The 22,283-nt window shown below is 36.5% G+C and overlaps 1 protein-coding gene across 11 annotated transcripts in view; it reads right to left on the bottom strand.

The window, feature by feature from the left end:
- NAALADL2 (N-acetylated alpha-linked acidic dipeptidase like 2) overlaps positions 1–22,283 on the bottom strand; it is a 1,352,594-nt gene that overhangs the window by 679,457 nt on the left and 650,854 nt on the right. For all 11 annotated transcript variants that reach the window (XM_047875457.1, XM_047875456.1, XM_047875458.1 and 8 more), the window contains one exon: positions 20,284–20,785. In XM_047875457.1, the coding sequence (XP_047731413.1) occupies positions 20,284–20,777 (494 nt within the window). In that variant the 5' untranslated portion in view covers positions 20,778–20,785. The remainder of the gene's footprint in view (positions 1–20,283; positions 20,786–22,283) is intronic.

The following is a 22,283-nucleotide window of genomic DNA, read 5'->3' as shown; positions in this document are numbered from 1 at the left end:
CATTTTTAATCCATCAAAATGCAGAAGAAATTCACATTTGCTGCCTAATAGGCATCTCTTTTATGCTAACATTACACCTGTAGATTTTGTATAAAAGCATTGTTAGTTAGGATAAGCCTGTTATCTGTTATTTGCAAGTGTTCAGAATTTTATACATAATTTGTGAAAACTTCTCACTAGTGTCTTTTATTTAAATAAATAAAAATAAAGCCAAGCTTATAAGCTAATCACCATTTGCCTTGAAGAGATTTTGGTGCCAATATGTTAAGAAACTATATTTAACCTTTAAGACATCTATGATGGAGGGGCGCCTGGGTGGCTCAGTCAGTTAATGCCTGACTCAGCTCAAGTCATGATCTTGTGATACGTGAGTTCAAGCCACATGTTGGTCTCTGTGACAGCTCAGAGCCTGGAGTTACATCGGATTCTTTGTCTCCCTCTCTCTCTCTCTGCCCCTTTCACACTCATACTCTGTCTCACTCTCAAAAATAAATACACATTAAAAAAAAAATAAAAACATCTATGATGGAGGTTGATTGAACAAAAACCACAGTCACAACAAATGTGATGCAAAAACAAACAAACAAAAAAACCCCAAGTTTTTGTTTACTGGTTTGCTGGGGCTCTGAGAGACCAGGCAAGTGCTCCTGTTAGGAGCCTAAACTCTGTATCTAGGAGTCAGTGTCAATTTTAAAAACTAAAGGAGAAATAGGTATTTCTTTCTGAAAATGTAATTCTACTATGTAATAGATATAATGACAAGTGTAAGTAGTTTGACAGATACAGATTTTACTATTTAGTTAATGACATTTTAACATATTTATTTTTCATTTAAAATCTAATTTATAGATAGATGCTTTAGGTTCAAAAATCCATCTTAGGGGCACCTGGGTGACTCAGTTCCTTAAGCGCTAAAGTCTTCATTTCAGCTCAGGTTATGATCTCACAGTCTGTGAGAGCGAACCCTGTGCCGGGGTCTGGGCTGACAGTGCAGAGCATACTTGGGATTCCCACCCTCCTCTCTCCTGTCCCTCCCACGTGCATGCTTTCTCTCTCTCAAAACAAACTTAAAAAAAAATCCATTTTAGTTTACCATAAAAATTTGGGAAGGGATACGGATCAGTTAAACCTGTGAACTGTTAAAAAGAAAGTACAACTATGAAAAGTTTCTGATTTGAGTGGGTGGCCAGTACATGTTACTTTAGAAATTTTCTTTGCTTATATATCTTAATTGGTCTAAGCCTCTTGCCCCACAAAACAAGCACTACATAATGAATAACGACCCAATCTTTTCAAATTTTAGACATAATTTTTCCTTCTAAGAATTTCTAAATTCCACTGCATTACTGAGACATTCCAACCATGGCTAAAGGGTGTCGGGTTCAGAGTGTATCCCAGAATGTGTATTTAGTGCTAACACTCTGCCTTCTTGTTTTTAATTGCTACCTGGTGATTAGTAATGCCTCATTGGAATATCATAAACCATAGCTAGTTTTTCAAGGCCTGAAATAACTCTAAGTAAAGGTATGACACTGGTATGTTCAGTATACATTTAGAAACTAAGTAAGTAATAAGGACAATGAAAAATAAATCAGTTCATTTCACTGTGGCCTAATAATATTTAGCCCATAGACTAAAAAAAAAATTTCTATGTCTAAATCCTATTTGCAATTATTAGTATTTTTAGCGCTTCCAGACTGCCCTGGGGTTTTCTCAGGTTTGTTTTGACTCATCTAAGTTTATTTTTGCTATAAAGCTAAATTCAAGTGTTGAAAAGAACTAATGCCACACCCATGTTATTTAATTCCCCTTAATGAGAATTCTTCTCTTTCTCTTGATGGCACTTTTATCTGTCTGTATTACTACAAATATGATAGCTGAATTCTATGATTGGGGCATATTATTCTGTTTATCCTTAAAGAAGACTTTAAACTCTCTGAAAGTAGACACTATACTGCATTCCTCTGAGAACACCACTCCTACTATCTACCTACTGCACGAAGCAGGTGTTTAATATGTTTAAGTAATTTACTAAGACCTGATAAATCTGAGCCAAAAATGAAACTTGACTCTACATGAGACTTTCTCTCCCATTTTTGGACACCTTTACTCAAAACAATCTTTCCAAGGATATGCATATGGCAAACAGCCTTGAAAGATATAGACAGTGTCTCCTCCACAGAAAAAAATGAGGTTTGTTTACAGACTTGAAAAAAAGAAAAAAAAAAAAAAAGAAAATACTGTCTCCCTTGAGAATATGCAGGTATAGTTACTGTCCGGTATAAGAGATTTAGGATCCCTAAATTCAAAGTTCCTCTTCTGTAATGTAACTACTACACATTCAGGTGTCAGCTAGCCCTCCTTTCAATACCCTGTGGAAAGTGGGGCTCCAAGAATTCATGCAAACACGATGCTTGTGCTATACTAAACGATCTTCCGTCTTTGATTCAGGGCTCTCTGCAAGTGTCCAAGAAATTATGACATACTAACTTGTTAGTTTGATAGCTCAGTAAAATCTCAGACTTTTCACAGATATTAACAGATTCTTGGCAAGAAGAGCTGATATCGACGCTGCAGTCCTAAAAGCCTGAGAATTTTAATCAACAGTAATTTTAATTGAACAGTAGATAAAAAATCAATTTTGTGTATTATGCCTTTTGTTTCAGCATTTGTCTTTGTGTGCACACCTTTCCACTGAGGCTCCCCCCACTCATATGCCATTGGCTGCACATGTGACAAATATTAAGTGTCTACTGTGAAAGTCATAGCTGTAACCATCTCTGCAAGGCCCTTCCCGTTCTCAGTCTCCCTGTCCCTAATCCATCCTTCAGAAAGCAATCTTCCTAGAAGGTACATATGGTCTTGGAATTCTCCTACCCTAAACCTGTTGATGATTTCTTATCATATCAAGAACTAACTTCTAACCGTCAACTTTGCTCCAAAGACTTCCATGAAATTATCCTCACTTACCTTTCAAGACTTTACATTATGATTTAAGAAGAATGAACTACTTCTGTTCTGCCTACTGTTGTATTGTGTCATGATAGAGGGGTATGACTTTAAGTAAGGAGGTGGAGTTCTTCCTCAGTATGAGTTTAGACCTGAGATATTGAAGTGTATTTGTAAGGTACAATAAAAGTTTATTTTGTAGATATGATTGTGCATTTGGTACAAAAAAAAAACACAAGTATTATTTTGGCTGACATCAAAATTCTCAGAGAGAGAACTTTGTTTAGGAAAATATTTGAATATGGAAAGTGAGACAAATGACATGCCTTGGAAGATAACCACAAACAAACAAAAAACCCATGAACTTGCAAAGAGGAGAGTAAAGTTGAGAGGAAAGCAGGGTGAGGGAGAAAACTATGTTATCATAAGTTTAAGATATTGCTCACAATCATACAGGTTGATAGAACGGAGCTGGGATTTGATCCCAACCAGATGGATTTCAAATCAATTCTAAGTTCTTTGAGTTACTGTGATATACATTCCCTTGACTTCAGATCTTCAAAAGAACATGATGTGCCCATTACAGAAATGTAGTATTGGCACTGCAGGGGATAATGATATGCGTGCAATAACCCTAATTTACATTTCCCCAACTGCCTGACGAGAGGAGGCAGTGGCACTGAATCATGAGAAACAGGAGTCAAGTGTTCCAGGAAGTGACCTGTGCTAAAGTTATCAGTGGACCACAGCAGAGTGTGAGAACAGTTTCAGGAAGCTAATTCAGGAGCAGATGGAAACCAAGTCTTTATCATTTTATTTTCCCAAATATGCTATTGTAGCTGCCTACAAAGGATCATACGTTCATACCTAGATTACTACTAACTCACCACCTGAGTTCGTAGTTAATGTCAACAATAGCTCTAGGGGCATATTCCTACTTCCCAGCATTCTGAGGAATTTCAGAAGCACTAGACATAAATACGTCTATGACAGAACTGTATTAAATAGCTTAATCTTCAGAAAAATAGTGTGTGACCTCTATCAAACATTGAGTGTGCAGTTTAGATATAGATTCTGGAAAGTCCTGGGCAACTTTCCAAGGTCAAGTGAGACCCAGAGTGGGTCTTGGTCCTCTGCTAAGTTTTGCAGCTTTCTCTGGATTCCTCTTCACATGCTTGCTTACTTCACTTACAAGACGTGGACTCAAGCAAATCATCACCTTCTTCCCAGGTCTTGTACAGAGCTCTCACAAGAGGCCTGAGAGGGCCTCTCAGATCTGAACAGTTGAGTAGCCATTTCTCTGAGGCTCTATTGTTGACTCTTTCTCCCATTAGCTTATGCTGTAGCACCGTTTCTTCCCTTCTAAGAATTTTCTAGACTTGACTCTTAGAGTAGCATTGCCTTTATTTATTACGTTCTAACTCAGGTTTCTAATCCAGAAACCCTCTCTTAAATCACCAGGCAGAAGGAACACTTAATTCATTTTGTTGTGGACTGTCATTTTGTTTCTCTCACCCCAAATTGTTGTCTACCTTTCCTAATTTTTTAAATCATCCTGTGTAACTTTCACAGCCTTTTTCTCCAGGCAATTAGCAAATTATTTTCCAAATGACATTTCTCACAATGCTCAATATCTGTTCCCTGCTTACAGATTATTGTAGCAATGCTTATTATCCGTATTGTCTGTCATTCAATTTTCCCCTAGTCCCAGCACAGGGGAAAAAAAAGTTATTTCTGGAATGAAAATTACTAGCAGCAATCGCTATCTTCTCTACCTTTGTGATTGCCACACAGGTGCTGCTTCCTTAGAACACACACTTTAAGCTTTCTCAAACCCTGCAGTCTCAACTTCTTCTCCACATTTCCTGCCAAAAGGGTAACTGAATAAGGCTATTGCAGAACATCTTCCAATCCCCTGTCTCTATCCATTGCAGTATAAGTAGATGTTTTAAAAAATCCATGTGAGGGAGCCTGGGTGGCTCAGGCATCCAACTTCGGCTCAGGCATCCAACTTCAGCTCAGGCCATGATGTCATGGCTAGTGAGTTCAAGCCTCGTGTCAGGCTCTGTGCTGACATATCAGAGCCTGGAACCTGCTTCAGATTCTGTGTCTCCCTCTTTCTCTCCCCCTCCCTGCTTGGGCTCTGTCTCTCTTTGTCTCTCTATCTCTCTCCCTCTCTAAAAAAATAAATAAACATTTAAAAACATTTAAAAATCCATGTGAATATTTTTAACTTTCAAGTCTGTAAAGCAACTCTTCTCACAAATATTGCCTGCAGTCTTGAAAAGTTAACGTGCATCACTGGGTGTCGGACCATACCTGCATATAATTAGCAAACCGCAACTGTTTCAAAAGATTGCCACTGTTTAAACAAGAAATAAGAACTCAAGTATCCAAGATTAACATTTCATCCTTAGGATGGTTATTTCAGAATAAGACTGAGCTATACAAAAGATTTTTATCTTATTACTTATACCATACCAGTTCTGTAGGTAATGTGAAATTTATGAAAACAACAACAACAACAACAACAACAACAACAACAACAACAAAACTAGGCATGATGAGGCAATCTTCAGAAATGAGGGTACTTTGAAAAGGAAAGCAGAACTTTAAGTAAGATTTTCTATCTTTAATAAGTTTAAAACAGGGCAGCCATGAAGTACAGGGTTTCTTATTTGTGAGTTAAATTCCATGTTGAATAGTGCAAATAAATAGAAATTCAAGAATGGTTAATGCTCACCATATCCTCCCACTGGTGCTTCCTGCTAACTCACTTTTTAGAAGTGGGTTTGGTTTTTTGGTTTGTTTTTTGTTTTTTGTTTTTTGTTTTTGTTTGTGTGTGTTAAAATGTCTTTTGCATTTATTTCTTTAAATTCAAGTTAGTTAACATATAGTGTAGTATTGGTTTCTGGAGCAGAATTGAGTTTTGTTTGTTTTGTGTGTGTATGGTTTTGTTTTGGGTGTTGTTTGCCAAGATAGTGGCAAAAGCACATATATTAGTAGGGAAAAAACTCTATGGCACTCCCCAGAGCAAGGAGGTGGGGCCCACTCTACTAACCAGCAGCTGAGCAATCCTACAGTTCCATAGGCAGCATGGCTTAGAGGTACAGAGGGAGTGGTCAATCCTTCTGGAATCCAGTAAGTGTCCCTTTGAAATTGAACTGAATGTTGCATCCAAAAGTAGCCCCTAGAGACCTCTGCAAGTTAATGCAATCTCTTTCTCTCTTTCTTTCTCTCTCTATCTCTCCCGTCCCTCCCTCCCTTTCTATTTATCACAATGTGTGATTTTGTGTCACTATGCTTAGTTTTCATACACAAGTATATTCCCGTTGCTTCAATTTGGGCATTCCAGTGGGAATATAAATACCATAAATCCAGGTATCTTGAATGTTCTGTTCATTGCTTTGTCTCTAGCCCAGAACTCAGTAGGCCCACAATACATATTCATTAAATAAATACATACATACATGAATAAATGCACTGGTCGTAAATGGCCCCCTGGACACGTCTTGTGATGGTAGGCTAAGATGGTATTTTTTAAATGAATATAAATTCAATTAGAAAGTTGAGACGTCTCCTTTCTCGGTAACACCGTACAGTTTCCATATTGCCCCTAACTCCCTAATAATTTTCTGTATAGCCAGTGAATGTGTTTATCTTTGTATCTGATTTTAATTACTTGGCTGAAATATAAATTAAAATTTTAAACCAGGAGAGAATGACCTTATAGGAATTTAGTTTCTCTACTTAAAATAAGAAGGCTTTTGTCCTGATTCAGATCCAGCAATGGTTCACACAGCAAGATGCAAAAAAAATCTGCTAGGGTCTCAGCCAAGAGAAAAAAAGAAAAACAGTAACAACAACAACAACAACAACAAAACACAGTAAACCACAAGAAGTAGCAGCCTATGAAAACCTAAGACAATTTATCTTGGCTGTCCCACTGGACTAAAATAAACATTTTTCTCCCTTTGCCTTTTGCCCATATGAAATAGTAAGATATATTTTGAAATATTCAGTTAAATTCTTGTACACCACTGAGACACCCCTAAGGCGGCTGTAATAAGGGAATATCTGACGTTTCGTCGAATTACAAAAATTATCTGGCTAATAAATTAAAGCTCTTGAATCTATGTAGCAGCTTGAACTACAATATTGGTACAAGCTGATCTTACAAGTTGTTCCCTACAGAATAGTTAACATGATGAAACCAAGTGAAGAAATAGAGAGAAAACGCCCACACTTATTTTATTTTTATTGAAGGTAAAAACCACCTGCACACATTTCTGTTCAAAGAAAAATGTTCAGTTTCATTTTGTCCTCACAGATAGAAACATACTCCATAGAATGGGAACTACTCCTTTTGTTTCTTGTTCTATCGGAATTTGATTTGCATATTTTGGGACATGTTAAGGTGCTCTCTGTGATTTAGAGAGTTTATAAAAAGGTAATTTGATCTCAAATCATAGTTTCTTTCTTTATTTCTAATGCTGAAAAGCTGCATACCCTTCTGAGAAGTGAGCCATGAGGGGAAGACATTAGCTTGCCTTGTATTAGATAATAAAAAAGTTCCACAGGGGACGAGTTACATATTATGACATTGTGAATATAAGGCTCATTTGGATATAATTCATTACTACATCATGTTGCACAGGAAAGCAATTTTTAAGCAATAGAAGTGCACTTCATTTGTAAAGGACCCAGCTATAACACGCAATCAGTTATTGAAGACAGAAACTGATTTCCCAAATCAGGCATATAAAATTTAATATATTTGCTCCAGTTATAATGAAAGGGAAGGAAACTTGAATGCCTTTTCTCTTCCCCCAGACAAGAATGACACTTTGTAAAATTTGGAAAGTGCATTTTTGCATGGGGAGTTGACTATATTTTTGATGCCACAAATGGAATGAAATTAAAACCTTCAATAAAATCTTTAATAAAATATTTGAAATACCTATTAGACATATGCAAGATCTGAAATGCATTAACGAAATAAGGAAAATGATGGACATTAACTGTTTTTGTTTTCATATCAGTGTCAATTTTCCATATTATTCAATTTAATCCTACAGGCTGACTAAATTATTCTATAGAAAAAAACAAAACAAAACAGCCAAATTATATTGGTTTATTTAAGTTCCCTAAATCTATACGTATTATTACTTGGGATTCTCAAGAGAAAGAAAGCCAGCAAAATGTACATATATTTAGAGAGAGATTTATGTTTAAGAAATTGGTTTACACAATTGTGGAGACTAGACAAATCCAAAATCTGTGGGGCAGACCAGAAGGCTAGAGACCCAGGGAAGAGTTGCAATTCAAATTCAATGGCAATTTGTTAGTAGAATTCCCTCTTCTCTCTGAGGCCGAAGTCTTTTTTTTTTTATTTTTTTTTAAATTTTATTTATTTTGAGAGACAGAGAGAGGGAAAGAGAAAATCCCAAGCAACCTTTGCACTGTCAACACGACACCTGACATGGGGCTTGAACTCAGGAACCGTGGTATCAAGACCTGAGCCAAAATCAAGAGTCAGATGCTTAACTGACTGAGCCACCCAGGTGCCCCCAAAGTCTTTTTCTATTCAGGCTTTAAGCTGACTGGATGAGGCACACCCATTAATTATGATAATGAAGGTCATCTGCTTTACTCAAAGTCTACTGATTTAAATGTTAATCTCATTTAAAAAACACCTTTGCAGGAATATCTAGAATAATGTTTGACCAAATATCTGTGCACTGTGGCCTAGCCAAGTTGACACGTAAAATTATCCATTATACTGTAGTTATAACCATCTAAAATTTAGAAGATAAACTCATCTATCCATTCTGTGATAGTTTCCCAGGATAGAGGCAATGAGGAAGAGGTTTTTATCACCCCTTTCTATGTATCTGAATTATTAGCCAACTTTCTCTATTACCAGCTAGAAACACCCATTTGACTTTTTTTTTTTTTTTTAGTAGCTGTAATAAAGTACTTAATTTGATTTGGCAAACATGCATAAATCATCTATTTACACATATATTTTCATTTAAATTTCCCCTGTAACCACCATGATGAGATTACAGGATTAATACTTTTAGTCACAATTTTGAGCATTTTACTTAATTTCTAAAAGCACAGATTGAGATTTTCAAATTGCAAATCTCAAAGGGCCATATCTGCCATTTGAATCTTGATTTCATTGACATTAAAAAGGAACATGAAAGAGAGAAGTATGTAATCAGTTCCCAACCTTTCCATGTTTAACTTACACTTCACTCTACTAAATGTGCTCATTACCAACTTTTCTATCTCTAGAATGTCGGGAAGTCAAGTGAATCCACACAGGAAACTGACATACTTTATCCTCAAAGAAAAAGGTTTGTTTTTCCCTTGTACTACATCTGACTGATCTTGTTCCTTTTTTGGAATGAATAAGATCAAGAAGTGAACGGATGAAAAAGCATATGATAGTCAATGCAGGAAAGACATAAGAAAGATGTGACAAGTCTTAAGGTTGAGACATTTTCAGGATAGAAAGCCAGTAAGCACAGATGACCTTGATAGATCTGATGGAAATATTTCATTGACCATAGAACATAGTCACTGCAAAAGAGTCCTTTCATTATGTAAAATATATTCCTCCCACTAAGAATGCCACAAAAATCAAATTTAAAAAACTCAGATTCCTGCATTTTGATCCTTAACAAATTTAACATAGCCCTAATGTTTATTGTGTTTTTTTTTTTTCAAATTTTCATTTAAATTCTGGCTAGTTAACATGTAGTATAATATTGGCTTCAGGAGAAGAACTTAGTGATTCATCACTTACATGTAATACCCAGTTCTCAACACATAGTTCTGCCTGATGTTTTACCTCAGATAGATTCAGTAAAAAAGATTAAGAAAAGAACATGTGTTTACTACGAAGTTAAATAACTTAATCTTAGTACATAAATTTAAGGATAAAAAAATTGTGTATGCAGGGAGGTATAAGCTGGTCAGGGATGGGGAGCGAGGAGGGACAGAGAAGGCAAGACAGCAGGAAAGCAGAGAGAGAGCAAGCCTTTTGGCAGGTCTGGCCCTAGACGAAGACAACCAACCCCTTCTTGGCAGGGCATAAAAAGACCTGTGAAGGGATCTACTGTGTGTCTCCATAAAGCCTGCGATCATGGAAATAACTTTTTGTGACACTTCTACTTTCACTTCTTCTTGAAAGCAAAAGAATATTCTCTACATTACACAGAATATCACTAAACAAATGTAGAGTGACTGTATATGCATTATGTATATACACATATTATGTATATAGTCATATAAATGATTTTAATTTCAAATTCCAATCATGTAGATGAATAACCAGAAGCATACGTACTTTTCCTAAAAACAAAAAAGAGAGAGAGAGAGAGAGAGAGAGAGAGAGAGAGAGAGAGAGAATTCACACGGAAGTGAAGACTTTATCAAGTAGGTCTAGGTATTCTGGGTTCATCCTCTGCCACAGTCAAGATTTACTGAGTGTTTGTATGCTGCGGCTCAAGTACTGGGCCAGACTCATGTAGCTCTTTCTTCATTACAAAGCTGAAAGTGATTCATGACAACAAAAAGAAAAAAAAAACAAAACATGAAGCTCTACAAGTTGTAAGGAGAGATAGAAATAACTGGTAGGAGATGGAAAAGAACATTTTAAAGAAGCTGGCACCTGAGCCAGACCTCAAAGGATGCCTAGTATTTGAACAGGTCAGGACTGATAAGGTCATTGCAGACAAAAGCCACTCTGTCAATAATCTATTCATCCTATGGTGAGTGCTGCTCTTGCTCTGGTCAAATGGCTAAGGATTGTGAAGAGTATAAGCTTTCATTAGTCTGTTGATCTAGTCAGTGAAGAGAATTAATGTCATTCAGCATAACACTGAGAAACTCCGAGTGAAGCAGCTCCTTTATCTAAAGTTGGGAGAAAGAAAATATTATGCATAATTAAATAAATCCCATACTATGCATTCTTTTGTGATTAAATTTAAGACAGTGTACATTTGTTATCTGGAGAGATCAATGATAGAATAGCTAATTACTTCCTTTAGGAACTGTCACTCTATTGCTATTAAATGCATTCTGCTATCATTTGCATAGATTGAATTATGTGCACTTTTGTTACACAATTACATGTTTTTCTCCAATTAAAATATCAGTTGCTGTATTACCTTCTTCATTTCTCCCAGCTTTCCTACTCTCACTCTAATACTAAAATTTATGAAGAACAATATATATATTGTTATATATATATATACATATATATATTGTCTATATATATATATATACATATATATAGAGAGAGAGACCAAAAATAATAATAATAATACACAACAGAGAAGGACAGACAGATGGCTAGAAATTACAGCAGGAGACTAGAGAACAGTTATTGACAGCATCACCATCATCAACTTTACACTTGTACAAAAAAAAAAAAGCATACCATCAAAAGATAGAGTCCTGTAGCATCAGAGGAAAGAGAAATCACAGATTTAAAGGAGTCTTTTAATGATCTGAAAACCATAAAACAGTCTGCAGGCCTCCATGAACTCCACAGCCAGCTTTCTTTAGGTGAGGAATACCTTGACTCCATCTAAGACAAAGGGAATGTGTAAACATCATCTTTTTTGAACAGAAAACGAGAACATTCATACATTCTTTGGTAAAGGGACTGTAGCATTCTTAAATGGAAGGAAGGAATCATGGGTGATACATGTGGAAAAGGAAGGACCACAAAATGAAGACACACTGTGAGCACAGAAAAGATAATAATACTGTAACGAGTGAACAAATCTAATGTCTGGCTTAAAAGAAAGGGACAGAGAAGCAGCACAATCTGTTTACTATCTTATGTCAAGGGATGGTAGGTGAAGGCAGGTGAACAAAGATTTGGGTGGAAGAATAAATTACAGATTGTATTTCTAGATGGGTTGAACTGAGATCTTTCTCCTTGCAGGTGATCAACTTCATATAAGAAGGTATCATAAAAATATAGCGGATGCTAGCAAGTAGGGTTCTAAGATTTTGGACTTCTTGGCGGTAGAGGGTAGCTATGCATCCAGGGTTTTTGCTGCAGTTAGTTGGCCTGATAAAGTATGAACTTCCCCTTTCCAGGAGAAATTCATCTGTGCAATTTAAATGAAACTAATTCTTATGATGTAACCCAGTATAGGGGTAACATAGGATAAGAATGATAAATCCTCTTATGCACCTCTGATGAATGAATAAGGGCTGCCAAGAGTGTTGGGTTGAGGAGGACTCTGCAGCAAGGTCTGAACACAGTGAAAAACAGAGTTATGACTGCCATGGACACAGAAGGGGCAGACAACAGGAAGTGGCAGTATGCATGTAGCGAATCTGCCATTCTTGTAGTTCAGTGCCATTAAAGCCCAGTAACAGTACTAAATAGTGTCAATGGCAAAGACTAATTGGTACTATGAAATGTTCTACGCAAGTTACGTGTATGACTACACTACCGTTGCCAAAGGCACTGAAGGAGGAAGGAGAAGGAAGGAAAAGGAAGAAAGAAGGAGGAGAAGAAGCAATAGCAGCAGATGATTTTTAAGAGTATATTTCAGAAGAGAAAACTAGCCTCGGGAATCCATTTCGATTTATTGTATCAAAAGTTAATTACTAAAATACAAAGTATATGAACCAATATTGAAAACTACCTAGGTTTTCAGAGCAGGTCTTGTTTATCAAGATACTGCTGAAGAAAATTTACATTTCCTAAACTTTTTGAAGAGTTAATTACCATTTAAAAAAATACAGTGTTTTACTAATGCTTGTAAAGATCGTTTCACAGCATAACTGAACTCGGGCTTAATTACTTGCACCAAGCCAGACAGTGATGAAAAATACTGCTGCTGTCCAAATAACGCAGACATTTAAAAATAAATAAATCCTAGAGAGCTCATTGTTCATTTTATTTTGTTAACAAATGTGTCTACTAAATAAAATTCAGGAAGATGGGGTACCATACATAAAGTAATAGACTCCCTTACTATTATACTACTTTAGTTTCTCGACTTGTAAAGGCCATGGGAGAAAGAGCCCATAAAAGCCAAGCAGGCTCTCGGTTGTCAATGAAGAGCCCAGTGCAGGACTCACACCCACAAACTGTGAGATTGTGATCTGAGCTTTTTAAATGCTTTAAAAAGTAGTTTATACATGTAAAAAGAAAGGCAAATGGTCAATGAAGATATAAAAAGTTTGTCAACATTATTTTTGCCCTATTAATACAATTAAAAAATAATGAGGACCTGGAAGTCTGGCAGCTCTGAAAAGCAATTTGGTAAGACAAAGTACATAACTAAACAAATTTAAACTCCCTGAATCTGTGATTTGCTTCCAGAAACCTATTAGAAAAGAATAATTAAAGAAGCAAAGACTTATGTACAAGAAGGTTTGTAGAGACAACCTAATAAATGTCCATTTATAAGAAATAGGTTCAATAAATTCATGACATCTATATAATGGAATACCAGGAGTATTTTAATATAATGATTTAAGTCTCTATTTATTGGCTTGAAAATGATTTTAATATATTGAAGGCAAAAAATTTTAAAACAGATACTGAAGGAATAGACGTGGTATAATACAGTTTTGCTGACTGATAAGAAAAGATAGAAAGAAAATGATGAGAAAGGGTGATAGCATTATGGGTGGTTTTTAGTTTATTAATTTTCTGTGTATATTTTACTTGTAAATAAGTTTCTGTGTATATTTTACTTGTAAATAAGAAAATAACAACAACAATGTTCTTTCGATATACAAATGAAAAAAAAAATAGATACTATGTTAGCCATAATTAAGATACAACCCATTTTGGGGGCACCTGGGTGGCTTGGTGTGTTAGGCATCTGACTTCAGCCTCAGGTCATGATCTCAAGATCTGTGGGTTCGAGCCCTGTGTCAGGCTCTGTGCTGACAGCTAAGAGCCCGGAGCCTGCTTCAGATTCTGTGTCTCCTTGTCTCCTCTGCCCTTCCCCTGCTCATGGTCTGTCTCTCTCTCTCTCTCTCTCTCTGTCACTCAAAAATAAAAAAAAATAAAAAAAAACATTAAAAAAAGACACACCCATGTTTTCCTTCTCACCATTTCACAGTCAAAACATTCCTGCATTCAAAAATATACTTAACCTCATTAGTTCATCCATTTCAAATTATATTATTATAATAATATATTGGGTAACTAAATTTGGAAGTTTTTAACATACTTTACTCTGTTCAGCAATGTGCTTATGATCTTTTTTATAAGTTTATTTATTTATTTTGAGAGAGCAGGAAGGGCAGAGAGAGAGAGAGAGAGAGAGAGAGAGAGAGAGAGAATCCCAAGCAGGCTCTAGGTTGTCAATGAAGAGCCCAGTGCAGGACTCAAACCCACAAACTGTGAGATCGTGATCTGAGCCAAAATCAAGAGTCAGATGCTTAACCGGCCTAACCACCCAGGCACCCAACCCTGTCCTTATGAGCTTTAGTACATGTACACACACACACAAACACACACACACACACACACACACACACACACACACACACACACACAGAGGTCATTCATTCAACAATATATATAATAAAGACTCAGTGACTTCATTATACAATAAACATAAAACACTATACCTGTCACACTGAAGCTTCTTCTAAGTTAAAGAGTTCTCACAACAGCCCTAGGTAAACATGTTTTATACAAGGTGACCAGCATCCCAACTGGCCAAAGCTAGACCAGGAAAAAACACAATACAGAGTCACAAATGCCTCTGGCCCTCAAAATAATGCCTCTGGCCTATTCTGTGGAATAGGAATGATGGAATCAATCATATACTGGGGAATATAGCAGTTGGTATTGGGAGAAGAAACAAACAAACAAACAAAAAGTAGTAAAGATGGAAAGGGAGTTAAATCACTTTGATGTTTCAACACTTCAGTGACTATCAGAGGAATATGGCTATTGAGGTCCATGGAACTGACTGGATCCAGATTCTATATCAATAAGGCCTGATCAAATGAATCATTCCTATTCATAGATTATTTTGTAGGCCCACCCTCCTGTTTTGATGTTTCCAGTAAACTTGCATGTCTAAGTAGTTACTGTTCCAAAACACCAAAATCATAAATAAAACAAGTTTTAATGGCTTATTTGGATTCTGACCCATCGGAACATATCTGCTATGTATCTGAATATACCCTGTTGGCTTACACAGAAGATATGTGGAAGAAGTAAACCAATTATGTAAAGAAGTGAAGGTATTTCAAATAGCAACAAGTTAAGCATAGACAGAAGTGACTGAGATAATCACATTAGATTAATACACACAGACACACACAGACACACACATTTATACATACACTAACATGGTCTTCATACTCCTATGCTAATCTTGACCATGTCTACAAATGTGATCAAGTGTAACTAAACTTCTGCTTGCTTTTCTTTTGTTTGGTCAACATATAAAGTACTTGCTTTAAGTTAACATATTATGTGGGTTTTATTATGGGGTAATTAGATTCTTCAACTGGGATATATAGTCAGTATGTCTATCAGAGATTCTCTACGAATCACCACATTCAAATATGTACTTTTCTAAAATACTGAACATAACCTTTATGTTGAACAATATTTTAATTCAGGGAATGGAATCATAAAGTACTTTTATTCTATTTACATTTACTCATTGAGGCTAGATTTTTTTTTCTATTCTTAGATATAAATTCCACTAATTCTTGTGACTGTTATGTGACCTGAGTTCTTCTAGTGAGTAATTAAAATGTTCAGTGTCATTTAATAGTCATAACTTTGAACTTTTCCCCACTTTTGACCATCTTTAAGTTGGGAACCCTGAAGTCAAAGTAAGGAGAGTAGTCAGCTCCTTTGCGTTGTGTGTCTATACCTTCAGGGCTGAAACAGAGCAAGTAAGACTAGGTAAAGTGGGAGCAAATGGTTCTCACTTGATAGATACTCTTATGAACTGGCATGGCACTTCCTGAATCTAGCTTGACTTGTCAGGTGAATTTTCCTTTTGTGCTGTTTTGTGGGTTCTTTGGAGATCCATTCATCCCACAAGTGGGGACTTCTCACCTTCCTTTGATGTGAGTAATACATTCTCCTCCAGCTCCAATGCTTACTTCTTCCACAGACCCCTATCTCTAGCTCTGTCTTTGATAAGTTCTTTTCAGCCATCAAGGAAGCTTTATTGGAGAAGATCTGTAAGACTCCCTCCAACCCCCACTCCATTTGGGCTACTGTAACAAAATATTACAGACTGGTTGGCTTATAAACATTTCTCATCGTTCTGGAGAATGGGAAGTCTATCACAGCACTGGCAGATTCATTGTGGTGGCTGATAAGAGCCCTCTTCCTGGTTCATAAAGAATGTCTTCTCACTATGTCCTCACATGATAAAAGGGCTAGCAAGCTCTGTGGGGCCTCCTTTTGTAAGACTGCCAGTCCTATTTGTGAGAAATACACCTTCGTGACCTAACCACCTCCCAGAGGCCCCATCTCCTAATACGATCATATTGATCATCGGGATTGCAATATATAAATGGGAGGGAGGCATGACACAATCCTAATAATCCTCTCTCTCTCTCTTTCATTCATATTCATATCCTGTCTGTCTGGATATAGTCCATAGAAGCAAAGTTTGTCATAGGCCACCCAAAACCTCTTCTTTTGTACTTTTTTTTTAAATTTTTTTTTAACATTTATTTATTTTTGAGACAGAGAGAGACAGAGCATGAACGGGGGAGGGGCAGAGAGAGAGGGAGACACAGAATCAGAAACAGGCTCCAGGCTCTCAGCCATCAGCCCAGAGCCGGATGCGGGGCTCGAACTCACAGACCGCGAGATCGTGACCTGAGCTGAAGTCGGACGCTCAACCGACTGAGCCACCCAGGCGCCCCTCTTCTTTTGTACTTTTATCTGCAACTAAACCAATCCATCTCTTATGACTTAGATTTCTCAAGTGGAAATAAGGCAGTCTCTGTGAGGCAGCTATCAAGTTCTTCCAAGTAGTTCTATTAAACCCTTTTTTCATTGGACTTGAGGCTTCATCCTTGGGAAGAAATTGGGACTTAAAACCACCACTAGCAGCAATCTCAAAAAAAAAAAAAATCCTTTTTATCGGTTCTTTTATTTCTTTTAAAACCGGGTGATCATCTCAGAGTTTTATGCTATTCTCCCCTTCAAGTTCTGCATGCTGTCCTAGTTAGATACACACTATCAATTGTCTTTAAGCCTCAGCTGGAACTGAGATATCAACACTGTACTTCAACATTTTTACAGTATCTGGTTTTGATACGAGTTGTCACTTTTTTTTCTTTAAATCAGAAGATAGCAGATCCTCTGAGTAACTTTAATATTACAAAATATAAAATATTTTATAATATAAGTAGGTATTATATTAATATTTTGAATGTAATCATTATATGAAAAATAAAAATGGTAAGTCAAATGAATTTCAAAATACATAGTATAATTGACCGGTTATATATAGATCACTTACTTACTTACCAGTTATATGTAGATCACTCACTTACTTAGGCACTCATTTCCTTAGAAAAATACTTATTCAATATTTACTAGACAATAGGAGTCTAATGTTGGACAAAGCAAATTTAGTCCATTCCCTCATGGAGTCTGCATTCTAATCTATTATAAAAAGAATATATTTTCTTTGCACAACCTTTGGATGTTTGGCAAGAACTGTCCTAATCTTAGAGTATATGAAAGGATGGAGAACCAGTAGAGAAGAGAGAAAGTAACTAATGAACAAAACAGTGAGCCAATAAGAGCCCAAAAGTAAGCATAAATTGATGAAAAGTAGCAGTAGGTATCTGTGATATAGAGTTAATGCTAAGATGACTTAGTAAACATAGAAACTCATAGTAGGGCATTTGGTTACCATGACTATTAGGGATGAGATGTTATTTGGAAAAAGTCACTGTAAACATATTTGTATGAAAATATTTATTGAAGAAAAATCTCTTATCTCAATAAAGAAAAAAATGTGGCTATTTGATGTAGTACAATTGGGAATATGTGTTCAACCACTGGATGCTGCCTGGCAATATAATTGTTAGTGATTATATTTTTGTAGCTAGCTTTGAAATATATATTTTATGTATTTTCAAGTTTAAGAGGAGAATATATGCTTTACTGTCACACAACTCCTATTCTGAGGAAAATAATGAATACTTTTATTTAATTATACATTTACAATTTTAGAACCAGCTGCCTATTTGCAAAAAGGACATTAATTCAGCTTTTAAAGATATCTACGATGCTGAAAAAAATAATAATTATAATAAGTAAGGCAAAGAAAGCCAGAGAAAGGAAATAAATATGTAGGCTAGTCAGTACACAAAAAATGCATGCCATAAAATTCCTTATGATTTCAATGCAAATAGGACTCTGAACTTACTATAAAGGCCAAAGGAAAGAGGGAAGAAGCTAGGTTATGAGATTCATTGTGTCCATAAGTTAAAAACTAAGCAGTTGATCAGGAAAACATATTAATTATTAGTATTAACAAAAAATTTAACCCATGGATTCTTTTCCAGAGGACACTTTTGCAAAAGAATGTCCACAATGAAGATACAGTTGACACAGTTTCATAGAGTTCTGTTTTCCTTCTTCCTCCCAATCTCTGCTTTAGGTGGTTTGTTTGTTTGTTTGTTTGTTTGTTTTTAAATAACAGCCCTGTGTCAGTTAGATCTATCTTTGACAGACCCCTTGCATTCTCCCTCCTCCAGGGAGCTGAACCCTTCAGAATGACTTCCCAGGCTCAGAGTCCGCAGTATCCCTGCTGGGTTCAGTCAATGGGACAACTAGTAGGATACTGAAAAACAGGAGAAAGGGAGAAGCTGCCATACTTCTTACTTTCTCTCTGCCTTCAGTAGCTGAGGCTACATCTCCACCCCCCTGCACGTGTATATATAGAAAGTTCCAGCTTCCACCAAGTTATCCCAGGTCCCTCTGTCCCTGCAGCTTAGGTTTAGTAATGGCTTCTTTTCTTTGGGCTGCCCCACTGTCCCAGCTGCCTTCTCAGATTTTATCACTGATGGAGTAATTTCTCTACTTTCAATGCCCTCTGCTTTAAATATTCAGAGAGTTATCTGTTGTCTGTTTGATCCTGACTGATAGAATCACCCACTATAAGTTAATGACATATCTTTCAGGTCAATTCTACGTAAACAATTTTATACTGAGTGATACCATGGAAAGTCTGCATATTACATGCTTAGGCAACAATGAACAGCAGGTGCAGAAGGGTATAGGAAACAAACTGCCATTAGGCATTTAGATACGATTTTTAGGAAGAGGATAATAATTCACCAGTACCAAAACACAAGACATTTCAGCACATAGATACCATGATGCACCTTCAGTGGGTATGCTCCCGAGGAGCTCCCTAGAAATGCACAGATGCCAACATCTTGTCTGTAATGAGTCAATGTAACCCAGAAAGAATATCCTGGGGAAGTAGCACCCTCTCTCTCATCTACCTATAAACAATATATAGGATTCACTTAGGACTGTCTTTTCTTGGCAAATAGGGAAGATATATGGGAAAGCTAACATTCTAGGTCTTCATTTCACTAAAAATGTAAACTAGCAAACCCTTTACAAGTCAACATATATGCTAATAATATAGCAACCGTTTCAAGATACCCATTAATTATAAGACAACGGTGAAATTTTTCCCAAGAACTCAGATTAATGCTCAGATAAAGAATATTTTCTTATCATTTAACTTAAAAATCAACACATTCTGGCTAGAAAGTTCATGTGCAAACTTACCTTAAAGAGACAGATGAACTTTTAGAATTGCCTTATATATGGAACCCAATGGTTTTCAATAAAAATGTGCTAAGAAATCCGGGAATGCAAGAAACCAAATACTATCGGTGCTTGTCTTAGCTCTTAACCATAAGAGATAGTTACTTCAGCCCATAAAAAGAGGTTTATTTCATTCTGGAGTCATTAAAAATTTCAATCATATGGCTAATACCCTAGTTTTTATTACACATATATCCAATTGTGTTTGCACCCTAATTTGGCCTACCTGGGCTGTCCAAGAGGGAGAATGTGCAATGACTGGAGTCTTTCAGTCTCCACAGTAGTTACGATTCTTATTATCAATTAATACAATAGCATCATAAATTTGAAACGTGCATCCTCTCTGTGAAGGGTGTGCTGGCAAGTTTTGCTGCTTGGCTTGCAAGACTAACCTTAAACCATGGCAAAACCACCAATTCAAACTCCCTGTGAGACATGTTTCTCAGGAAATGCATCCCACCAGCATCAATTTCTTCTCCACCTACCTGAAAGACTTCTTAATATCTTCTGCTTGGATTGTCTTGAGAATCTCTTGGTATAAGTGAAGATCAAGCGTTCCTGAAGTTGTAGCATTTGAAGGGCAATTTTTATGTGCATAATAGCCTATCAAAATCCCCAAAATAAATAAAACGGTGGCTGTGCAAAGTATTTTTAAAAGGCGGCAAAAATTGCAGGGGTTGCTCTTTGGTGCAGATCTTGTATAACGGGTTACATAGTCAGACTCTTCTTGAAGTCTCTGAAACCTTCCTTTGGGTGAAGTTGCTGGTTGAATGGAATCAAGATTGAGGTCTGCAGTCTCTGGATTCTCCAGGTTCTGATTCTCAGCACTATCTAGCTGGAACTGGTCAAAACCAGGCTCCTCCAACTCCTTTTCCATGTCCCACTCTAAGTCAAGGGCAGTGGCTTGAAGGTCATCATTGTCTAAATACTGTGAATGTCCTGGAGCTCTTTGATCTGCATTGACCTTCTGATAAGCCATCTTTTTACCTGTGAAAATAAGAAAAGTATATTTTCTTAAAATAAACTGTGAAACTGAATATGGAAAACCTCATTTAAAATGGAGGTGGGGGGACCAGCAGATTACAGATCCCAACAGGAAGAGGCACACCTTGCATTCCCAATTGGAGGAAGCCTATTTTACTACCCTACAAGGAAAGGAAAAGTTTCTCCCTGCTCAGCAACAAGCTCAGCAAATAACAAAATCCAATTCAGCTAATGAGAAACCATTAACACCCTGCACACTCACTTTCTTTCAATGGACTTTTCCTTCAAAGCAGCCCCTCCAAATTTCCTCCTTTTCTCAATAAAGTAACAGTCCTCTCCTTTGATCTCCAGGCTTGCCTATGGTTTGCCATAGTTTGCAGGTCCTGAATTGCAATTTCTCTGCTATTCCAGAATAAAGCCATTTTGCTGGTAAAATAACTGGCTGTTTACTTTTAAGGTTGACAAAACAAACAATAAAGAAAATCTCCAAGGTAAAAAGAAAAGACAACAGCAATCATATTAGGTTGCTAAATAAAATTTTACTGATAAAATTTTAGTGAATATAATCATGGGAAATATACTGCCCCTATAGAACAATCACATATTAGTTAATTATGTAATCTTCTGTTTTTCTGTTGATGTTTATTATAGGAAGAGGAGACAAATGAAACTTTGAGAAAACATAAAATAGACACACACACACAATTATTCCTTTGAAGTTCAGGAGAATAAAAAGATCACAAATGTACAAGTGCATTGAGGATAAAATATTATTATGGAGGAAAAATTTAAGCTTACACTTTGTCAAAATCACTTTTAAGAAAAACTAAGGGCAGAAGCAATAAAGCTGTGGTTTAGTAGTAAGTTAAGGAAGGAAGGAAGGAAGGAAGGAAGGAAGGAAGGAAGGAAGGAGAAAGAAAGAAACAAACAAACAAACAAACAAACAAACAAACAAAAGAAAGACAAGAAAGACCCTGGGATGATTTTTAGTATCAGAACTATTTTCAAAAAGAGATCAGGATACAATAGAAACAGAAACTAAATGGAGTGATAATGTTATTGAAATACAAGAAACATAATATGTTACATAGTCACAAATTATCAAAAGGACTGGAAACTCTAAGGCCACCCCAGAAGACCAAATGTTTCCGTGGAATTAGTAACAGGAATTGGCCTGTATCACTGAACTTTAAATAAAAGTCTGGGATGGCATCTTTCCAAAAAGGGAAGCCTTTTGCCAGCTAGGAGAGTTTGGTTTCATAACCTTGCTACAGGAGTGGCAGATGGAGATTTTCTCCCCTACACAGTTTTGGATGACAGTTTGTTATATCCTGCAGAGTGGTATTAGGCTAACTGGGCTAATTAACTACAAGTGGTCTTCTGTCTGTATTCAGTAACCCACTGGTGTATTATGGTTGCAGATTAGGAGTATTTATACTTAAATTTTCTGTGTATTAGATTTGTCATCTCAGCTGGATTCTAAGGTCCTTCACTATGTTTT

The sequence above is a fragment of the Prionailurus viverrinus genome, chromosome C2 (genome assembly GCF_022837055.1).
Source record: "Prionailurus viverrinus isolate Anna chromosome C2, UM_Priviv_1.0, whole genome shotgun sequence".
NCBI lineage: Eukaryota > Metazoa > Chordata > Mammalia > Carnivora > Felidae > Prionailurus > Prionailurus viverrinus.
Note: the sequence above shows the minus strand (reverse complement) of the source record. Positions and strands in the feature narration are given on the sequence as shown.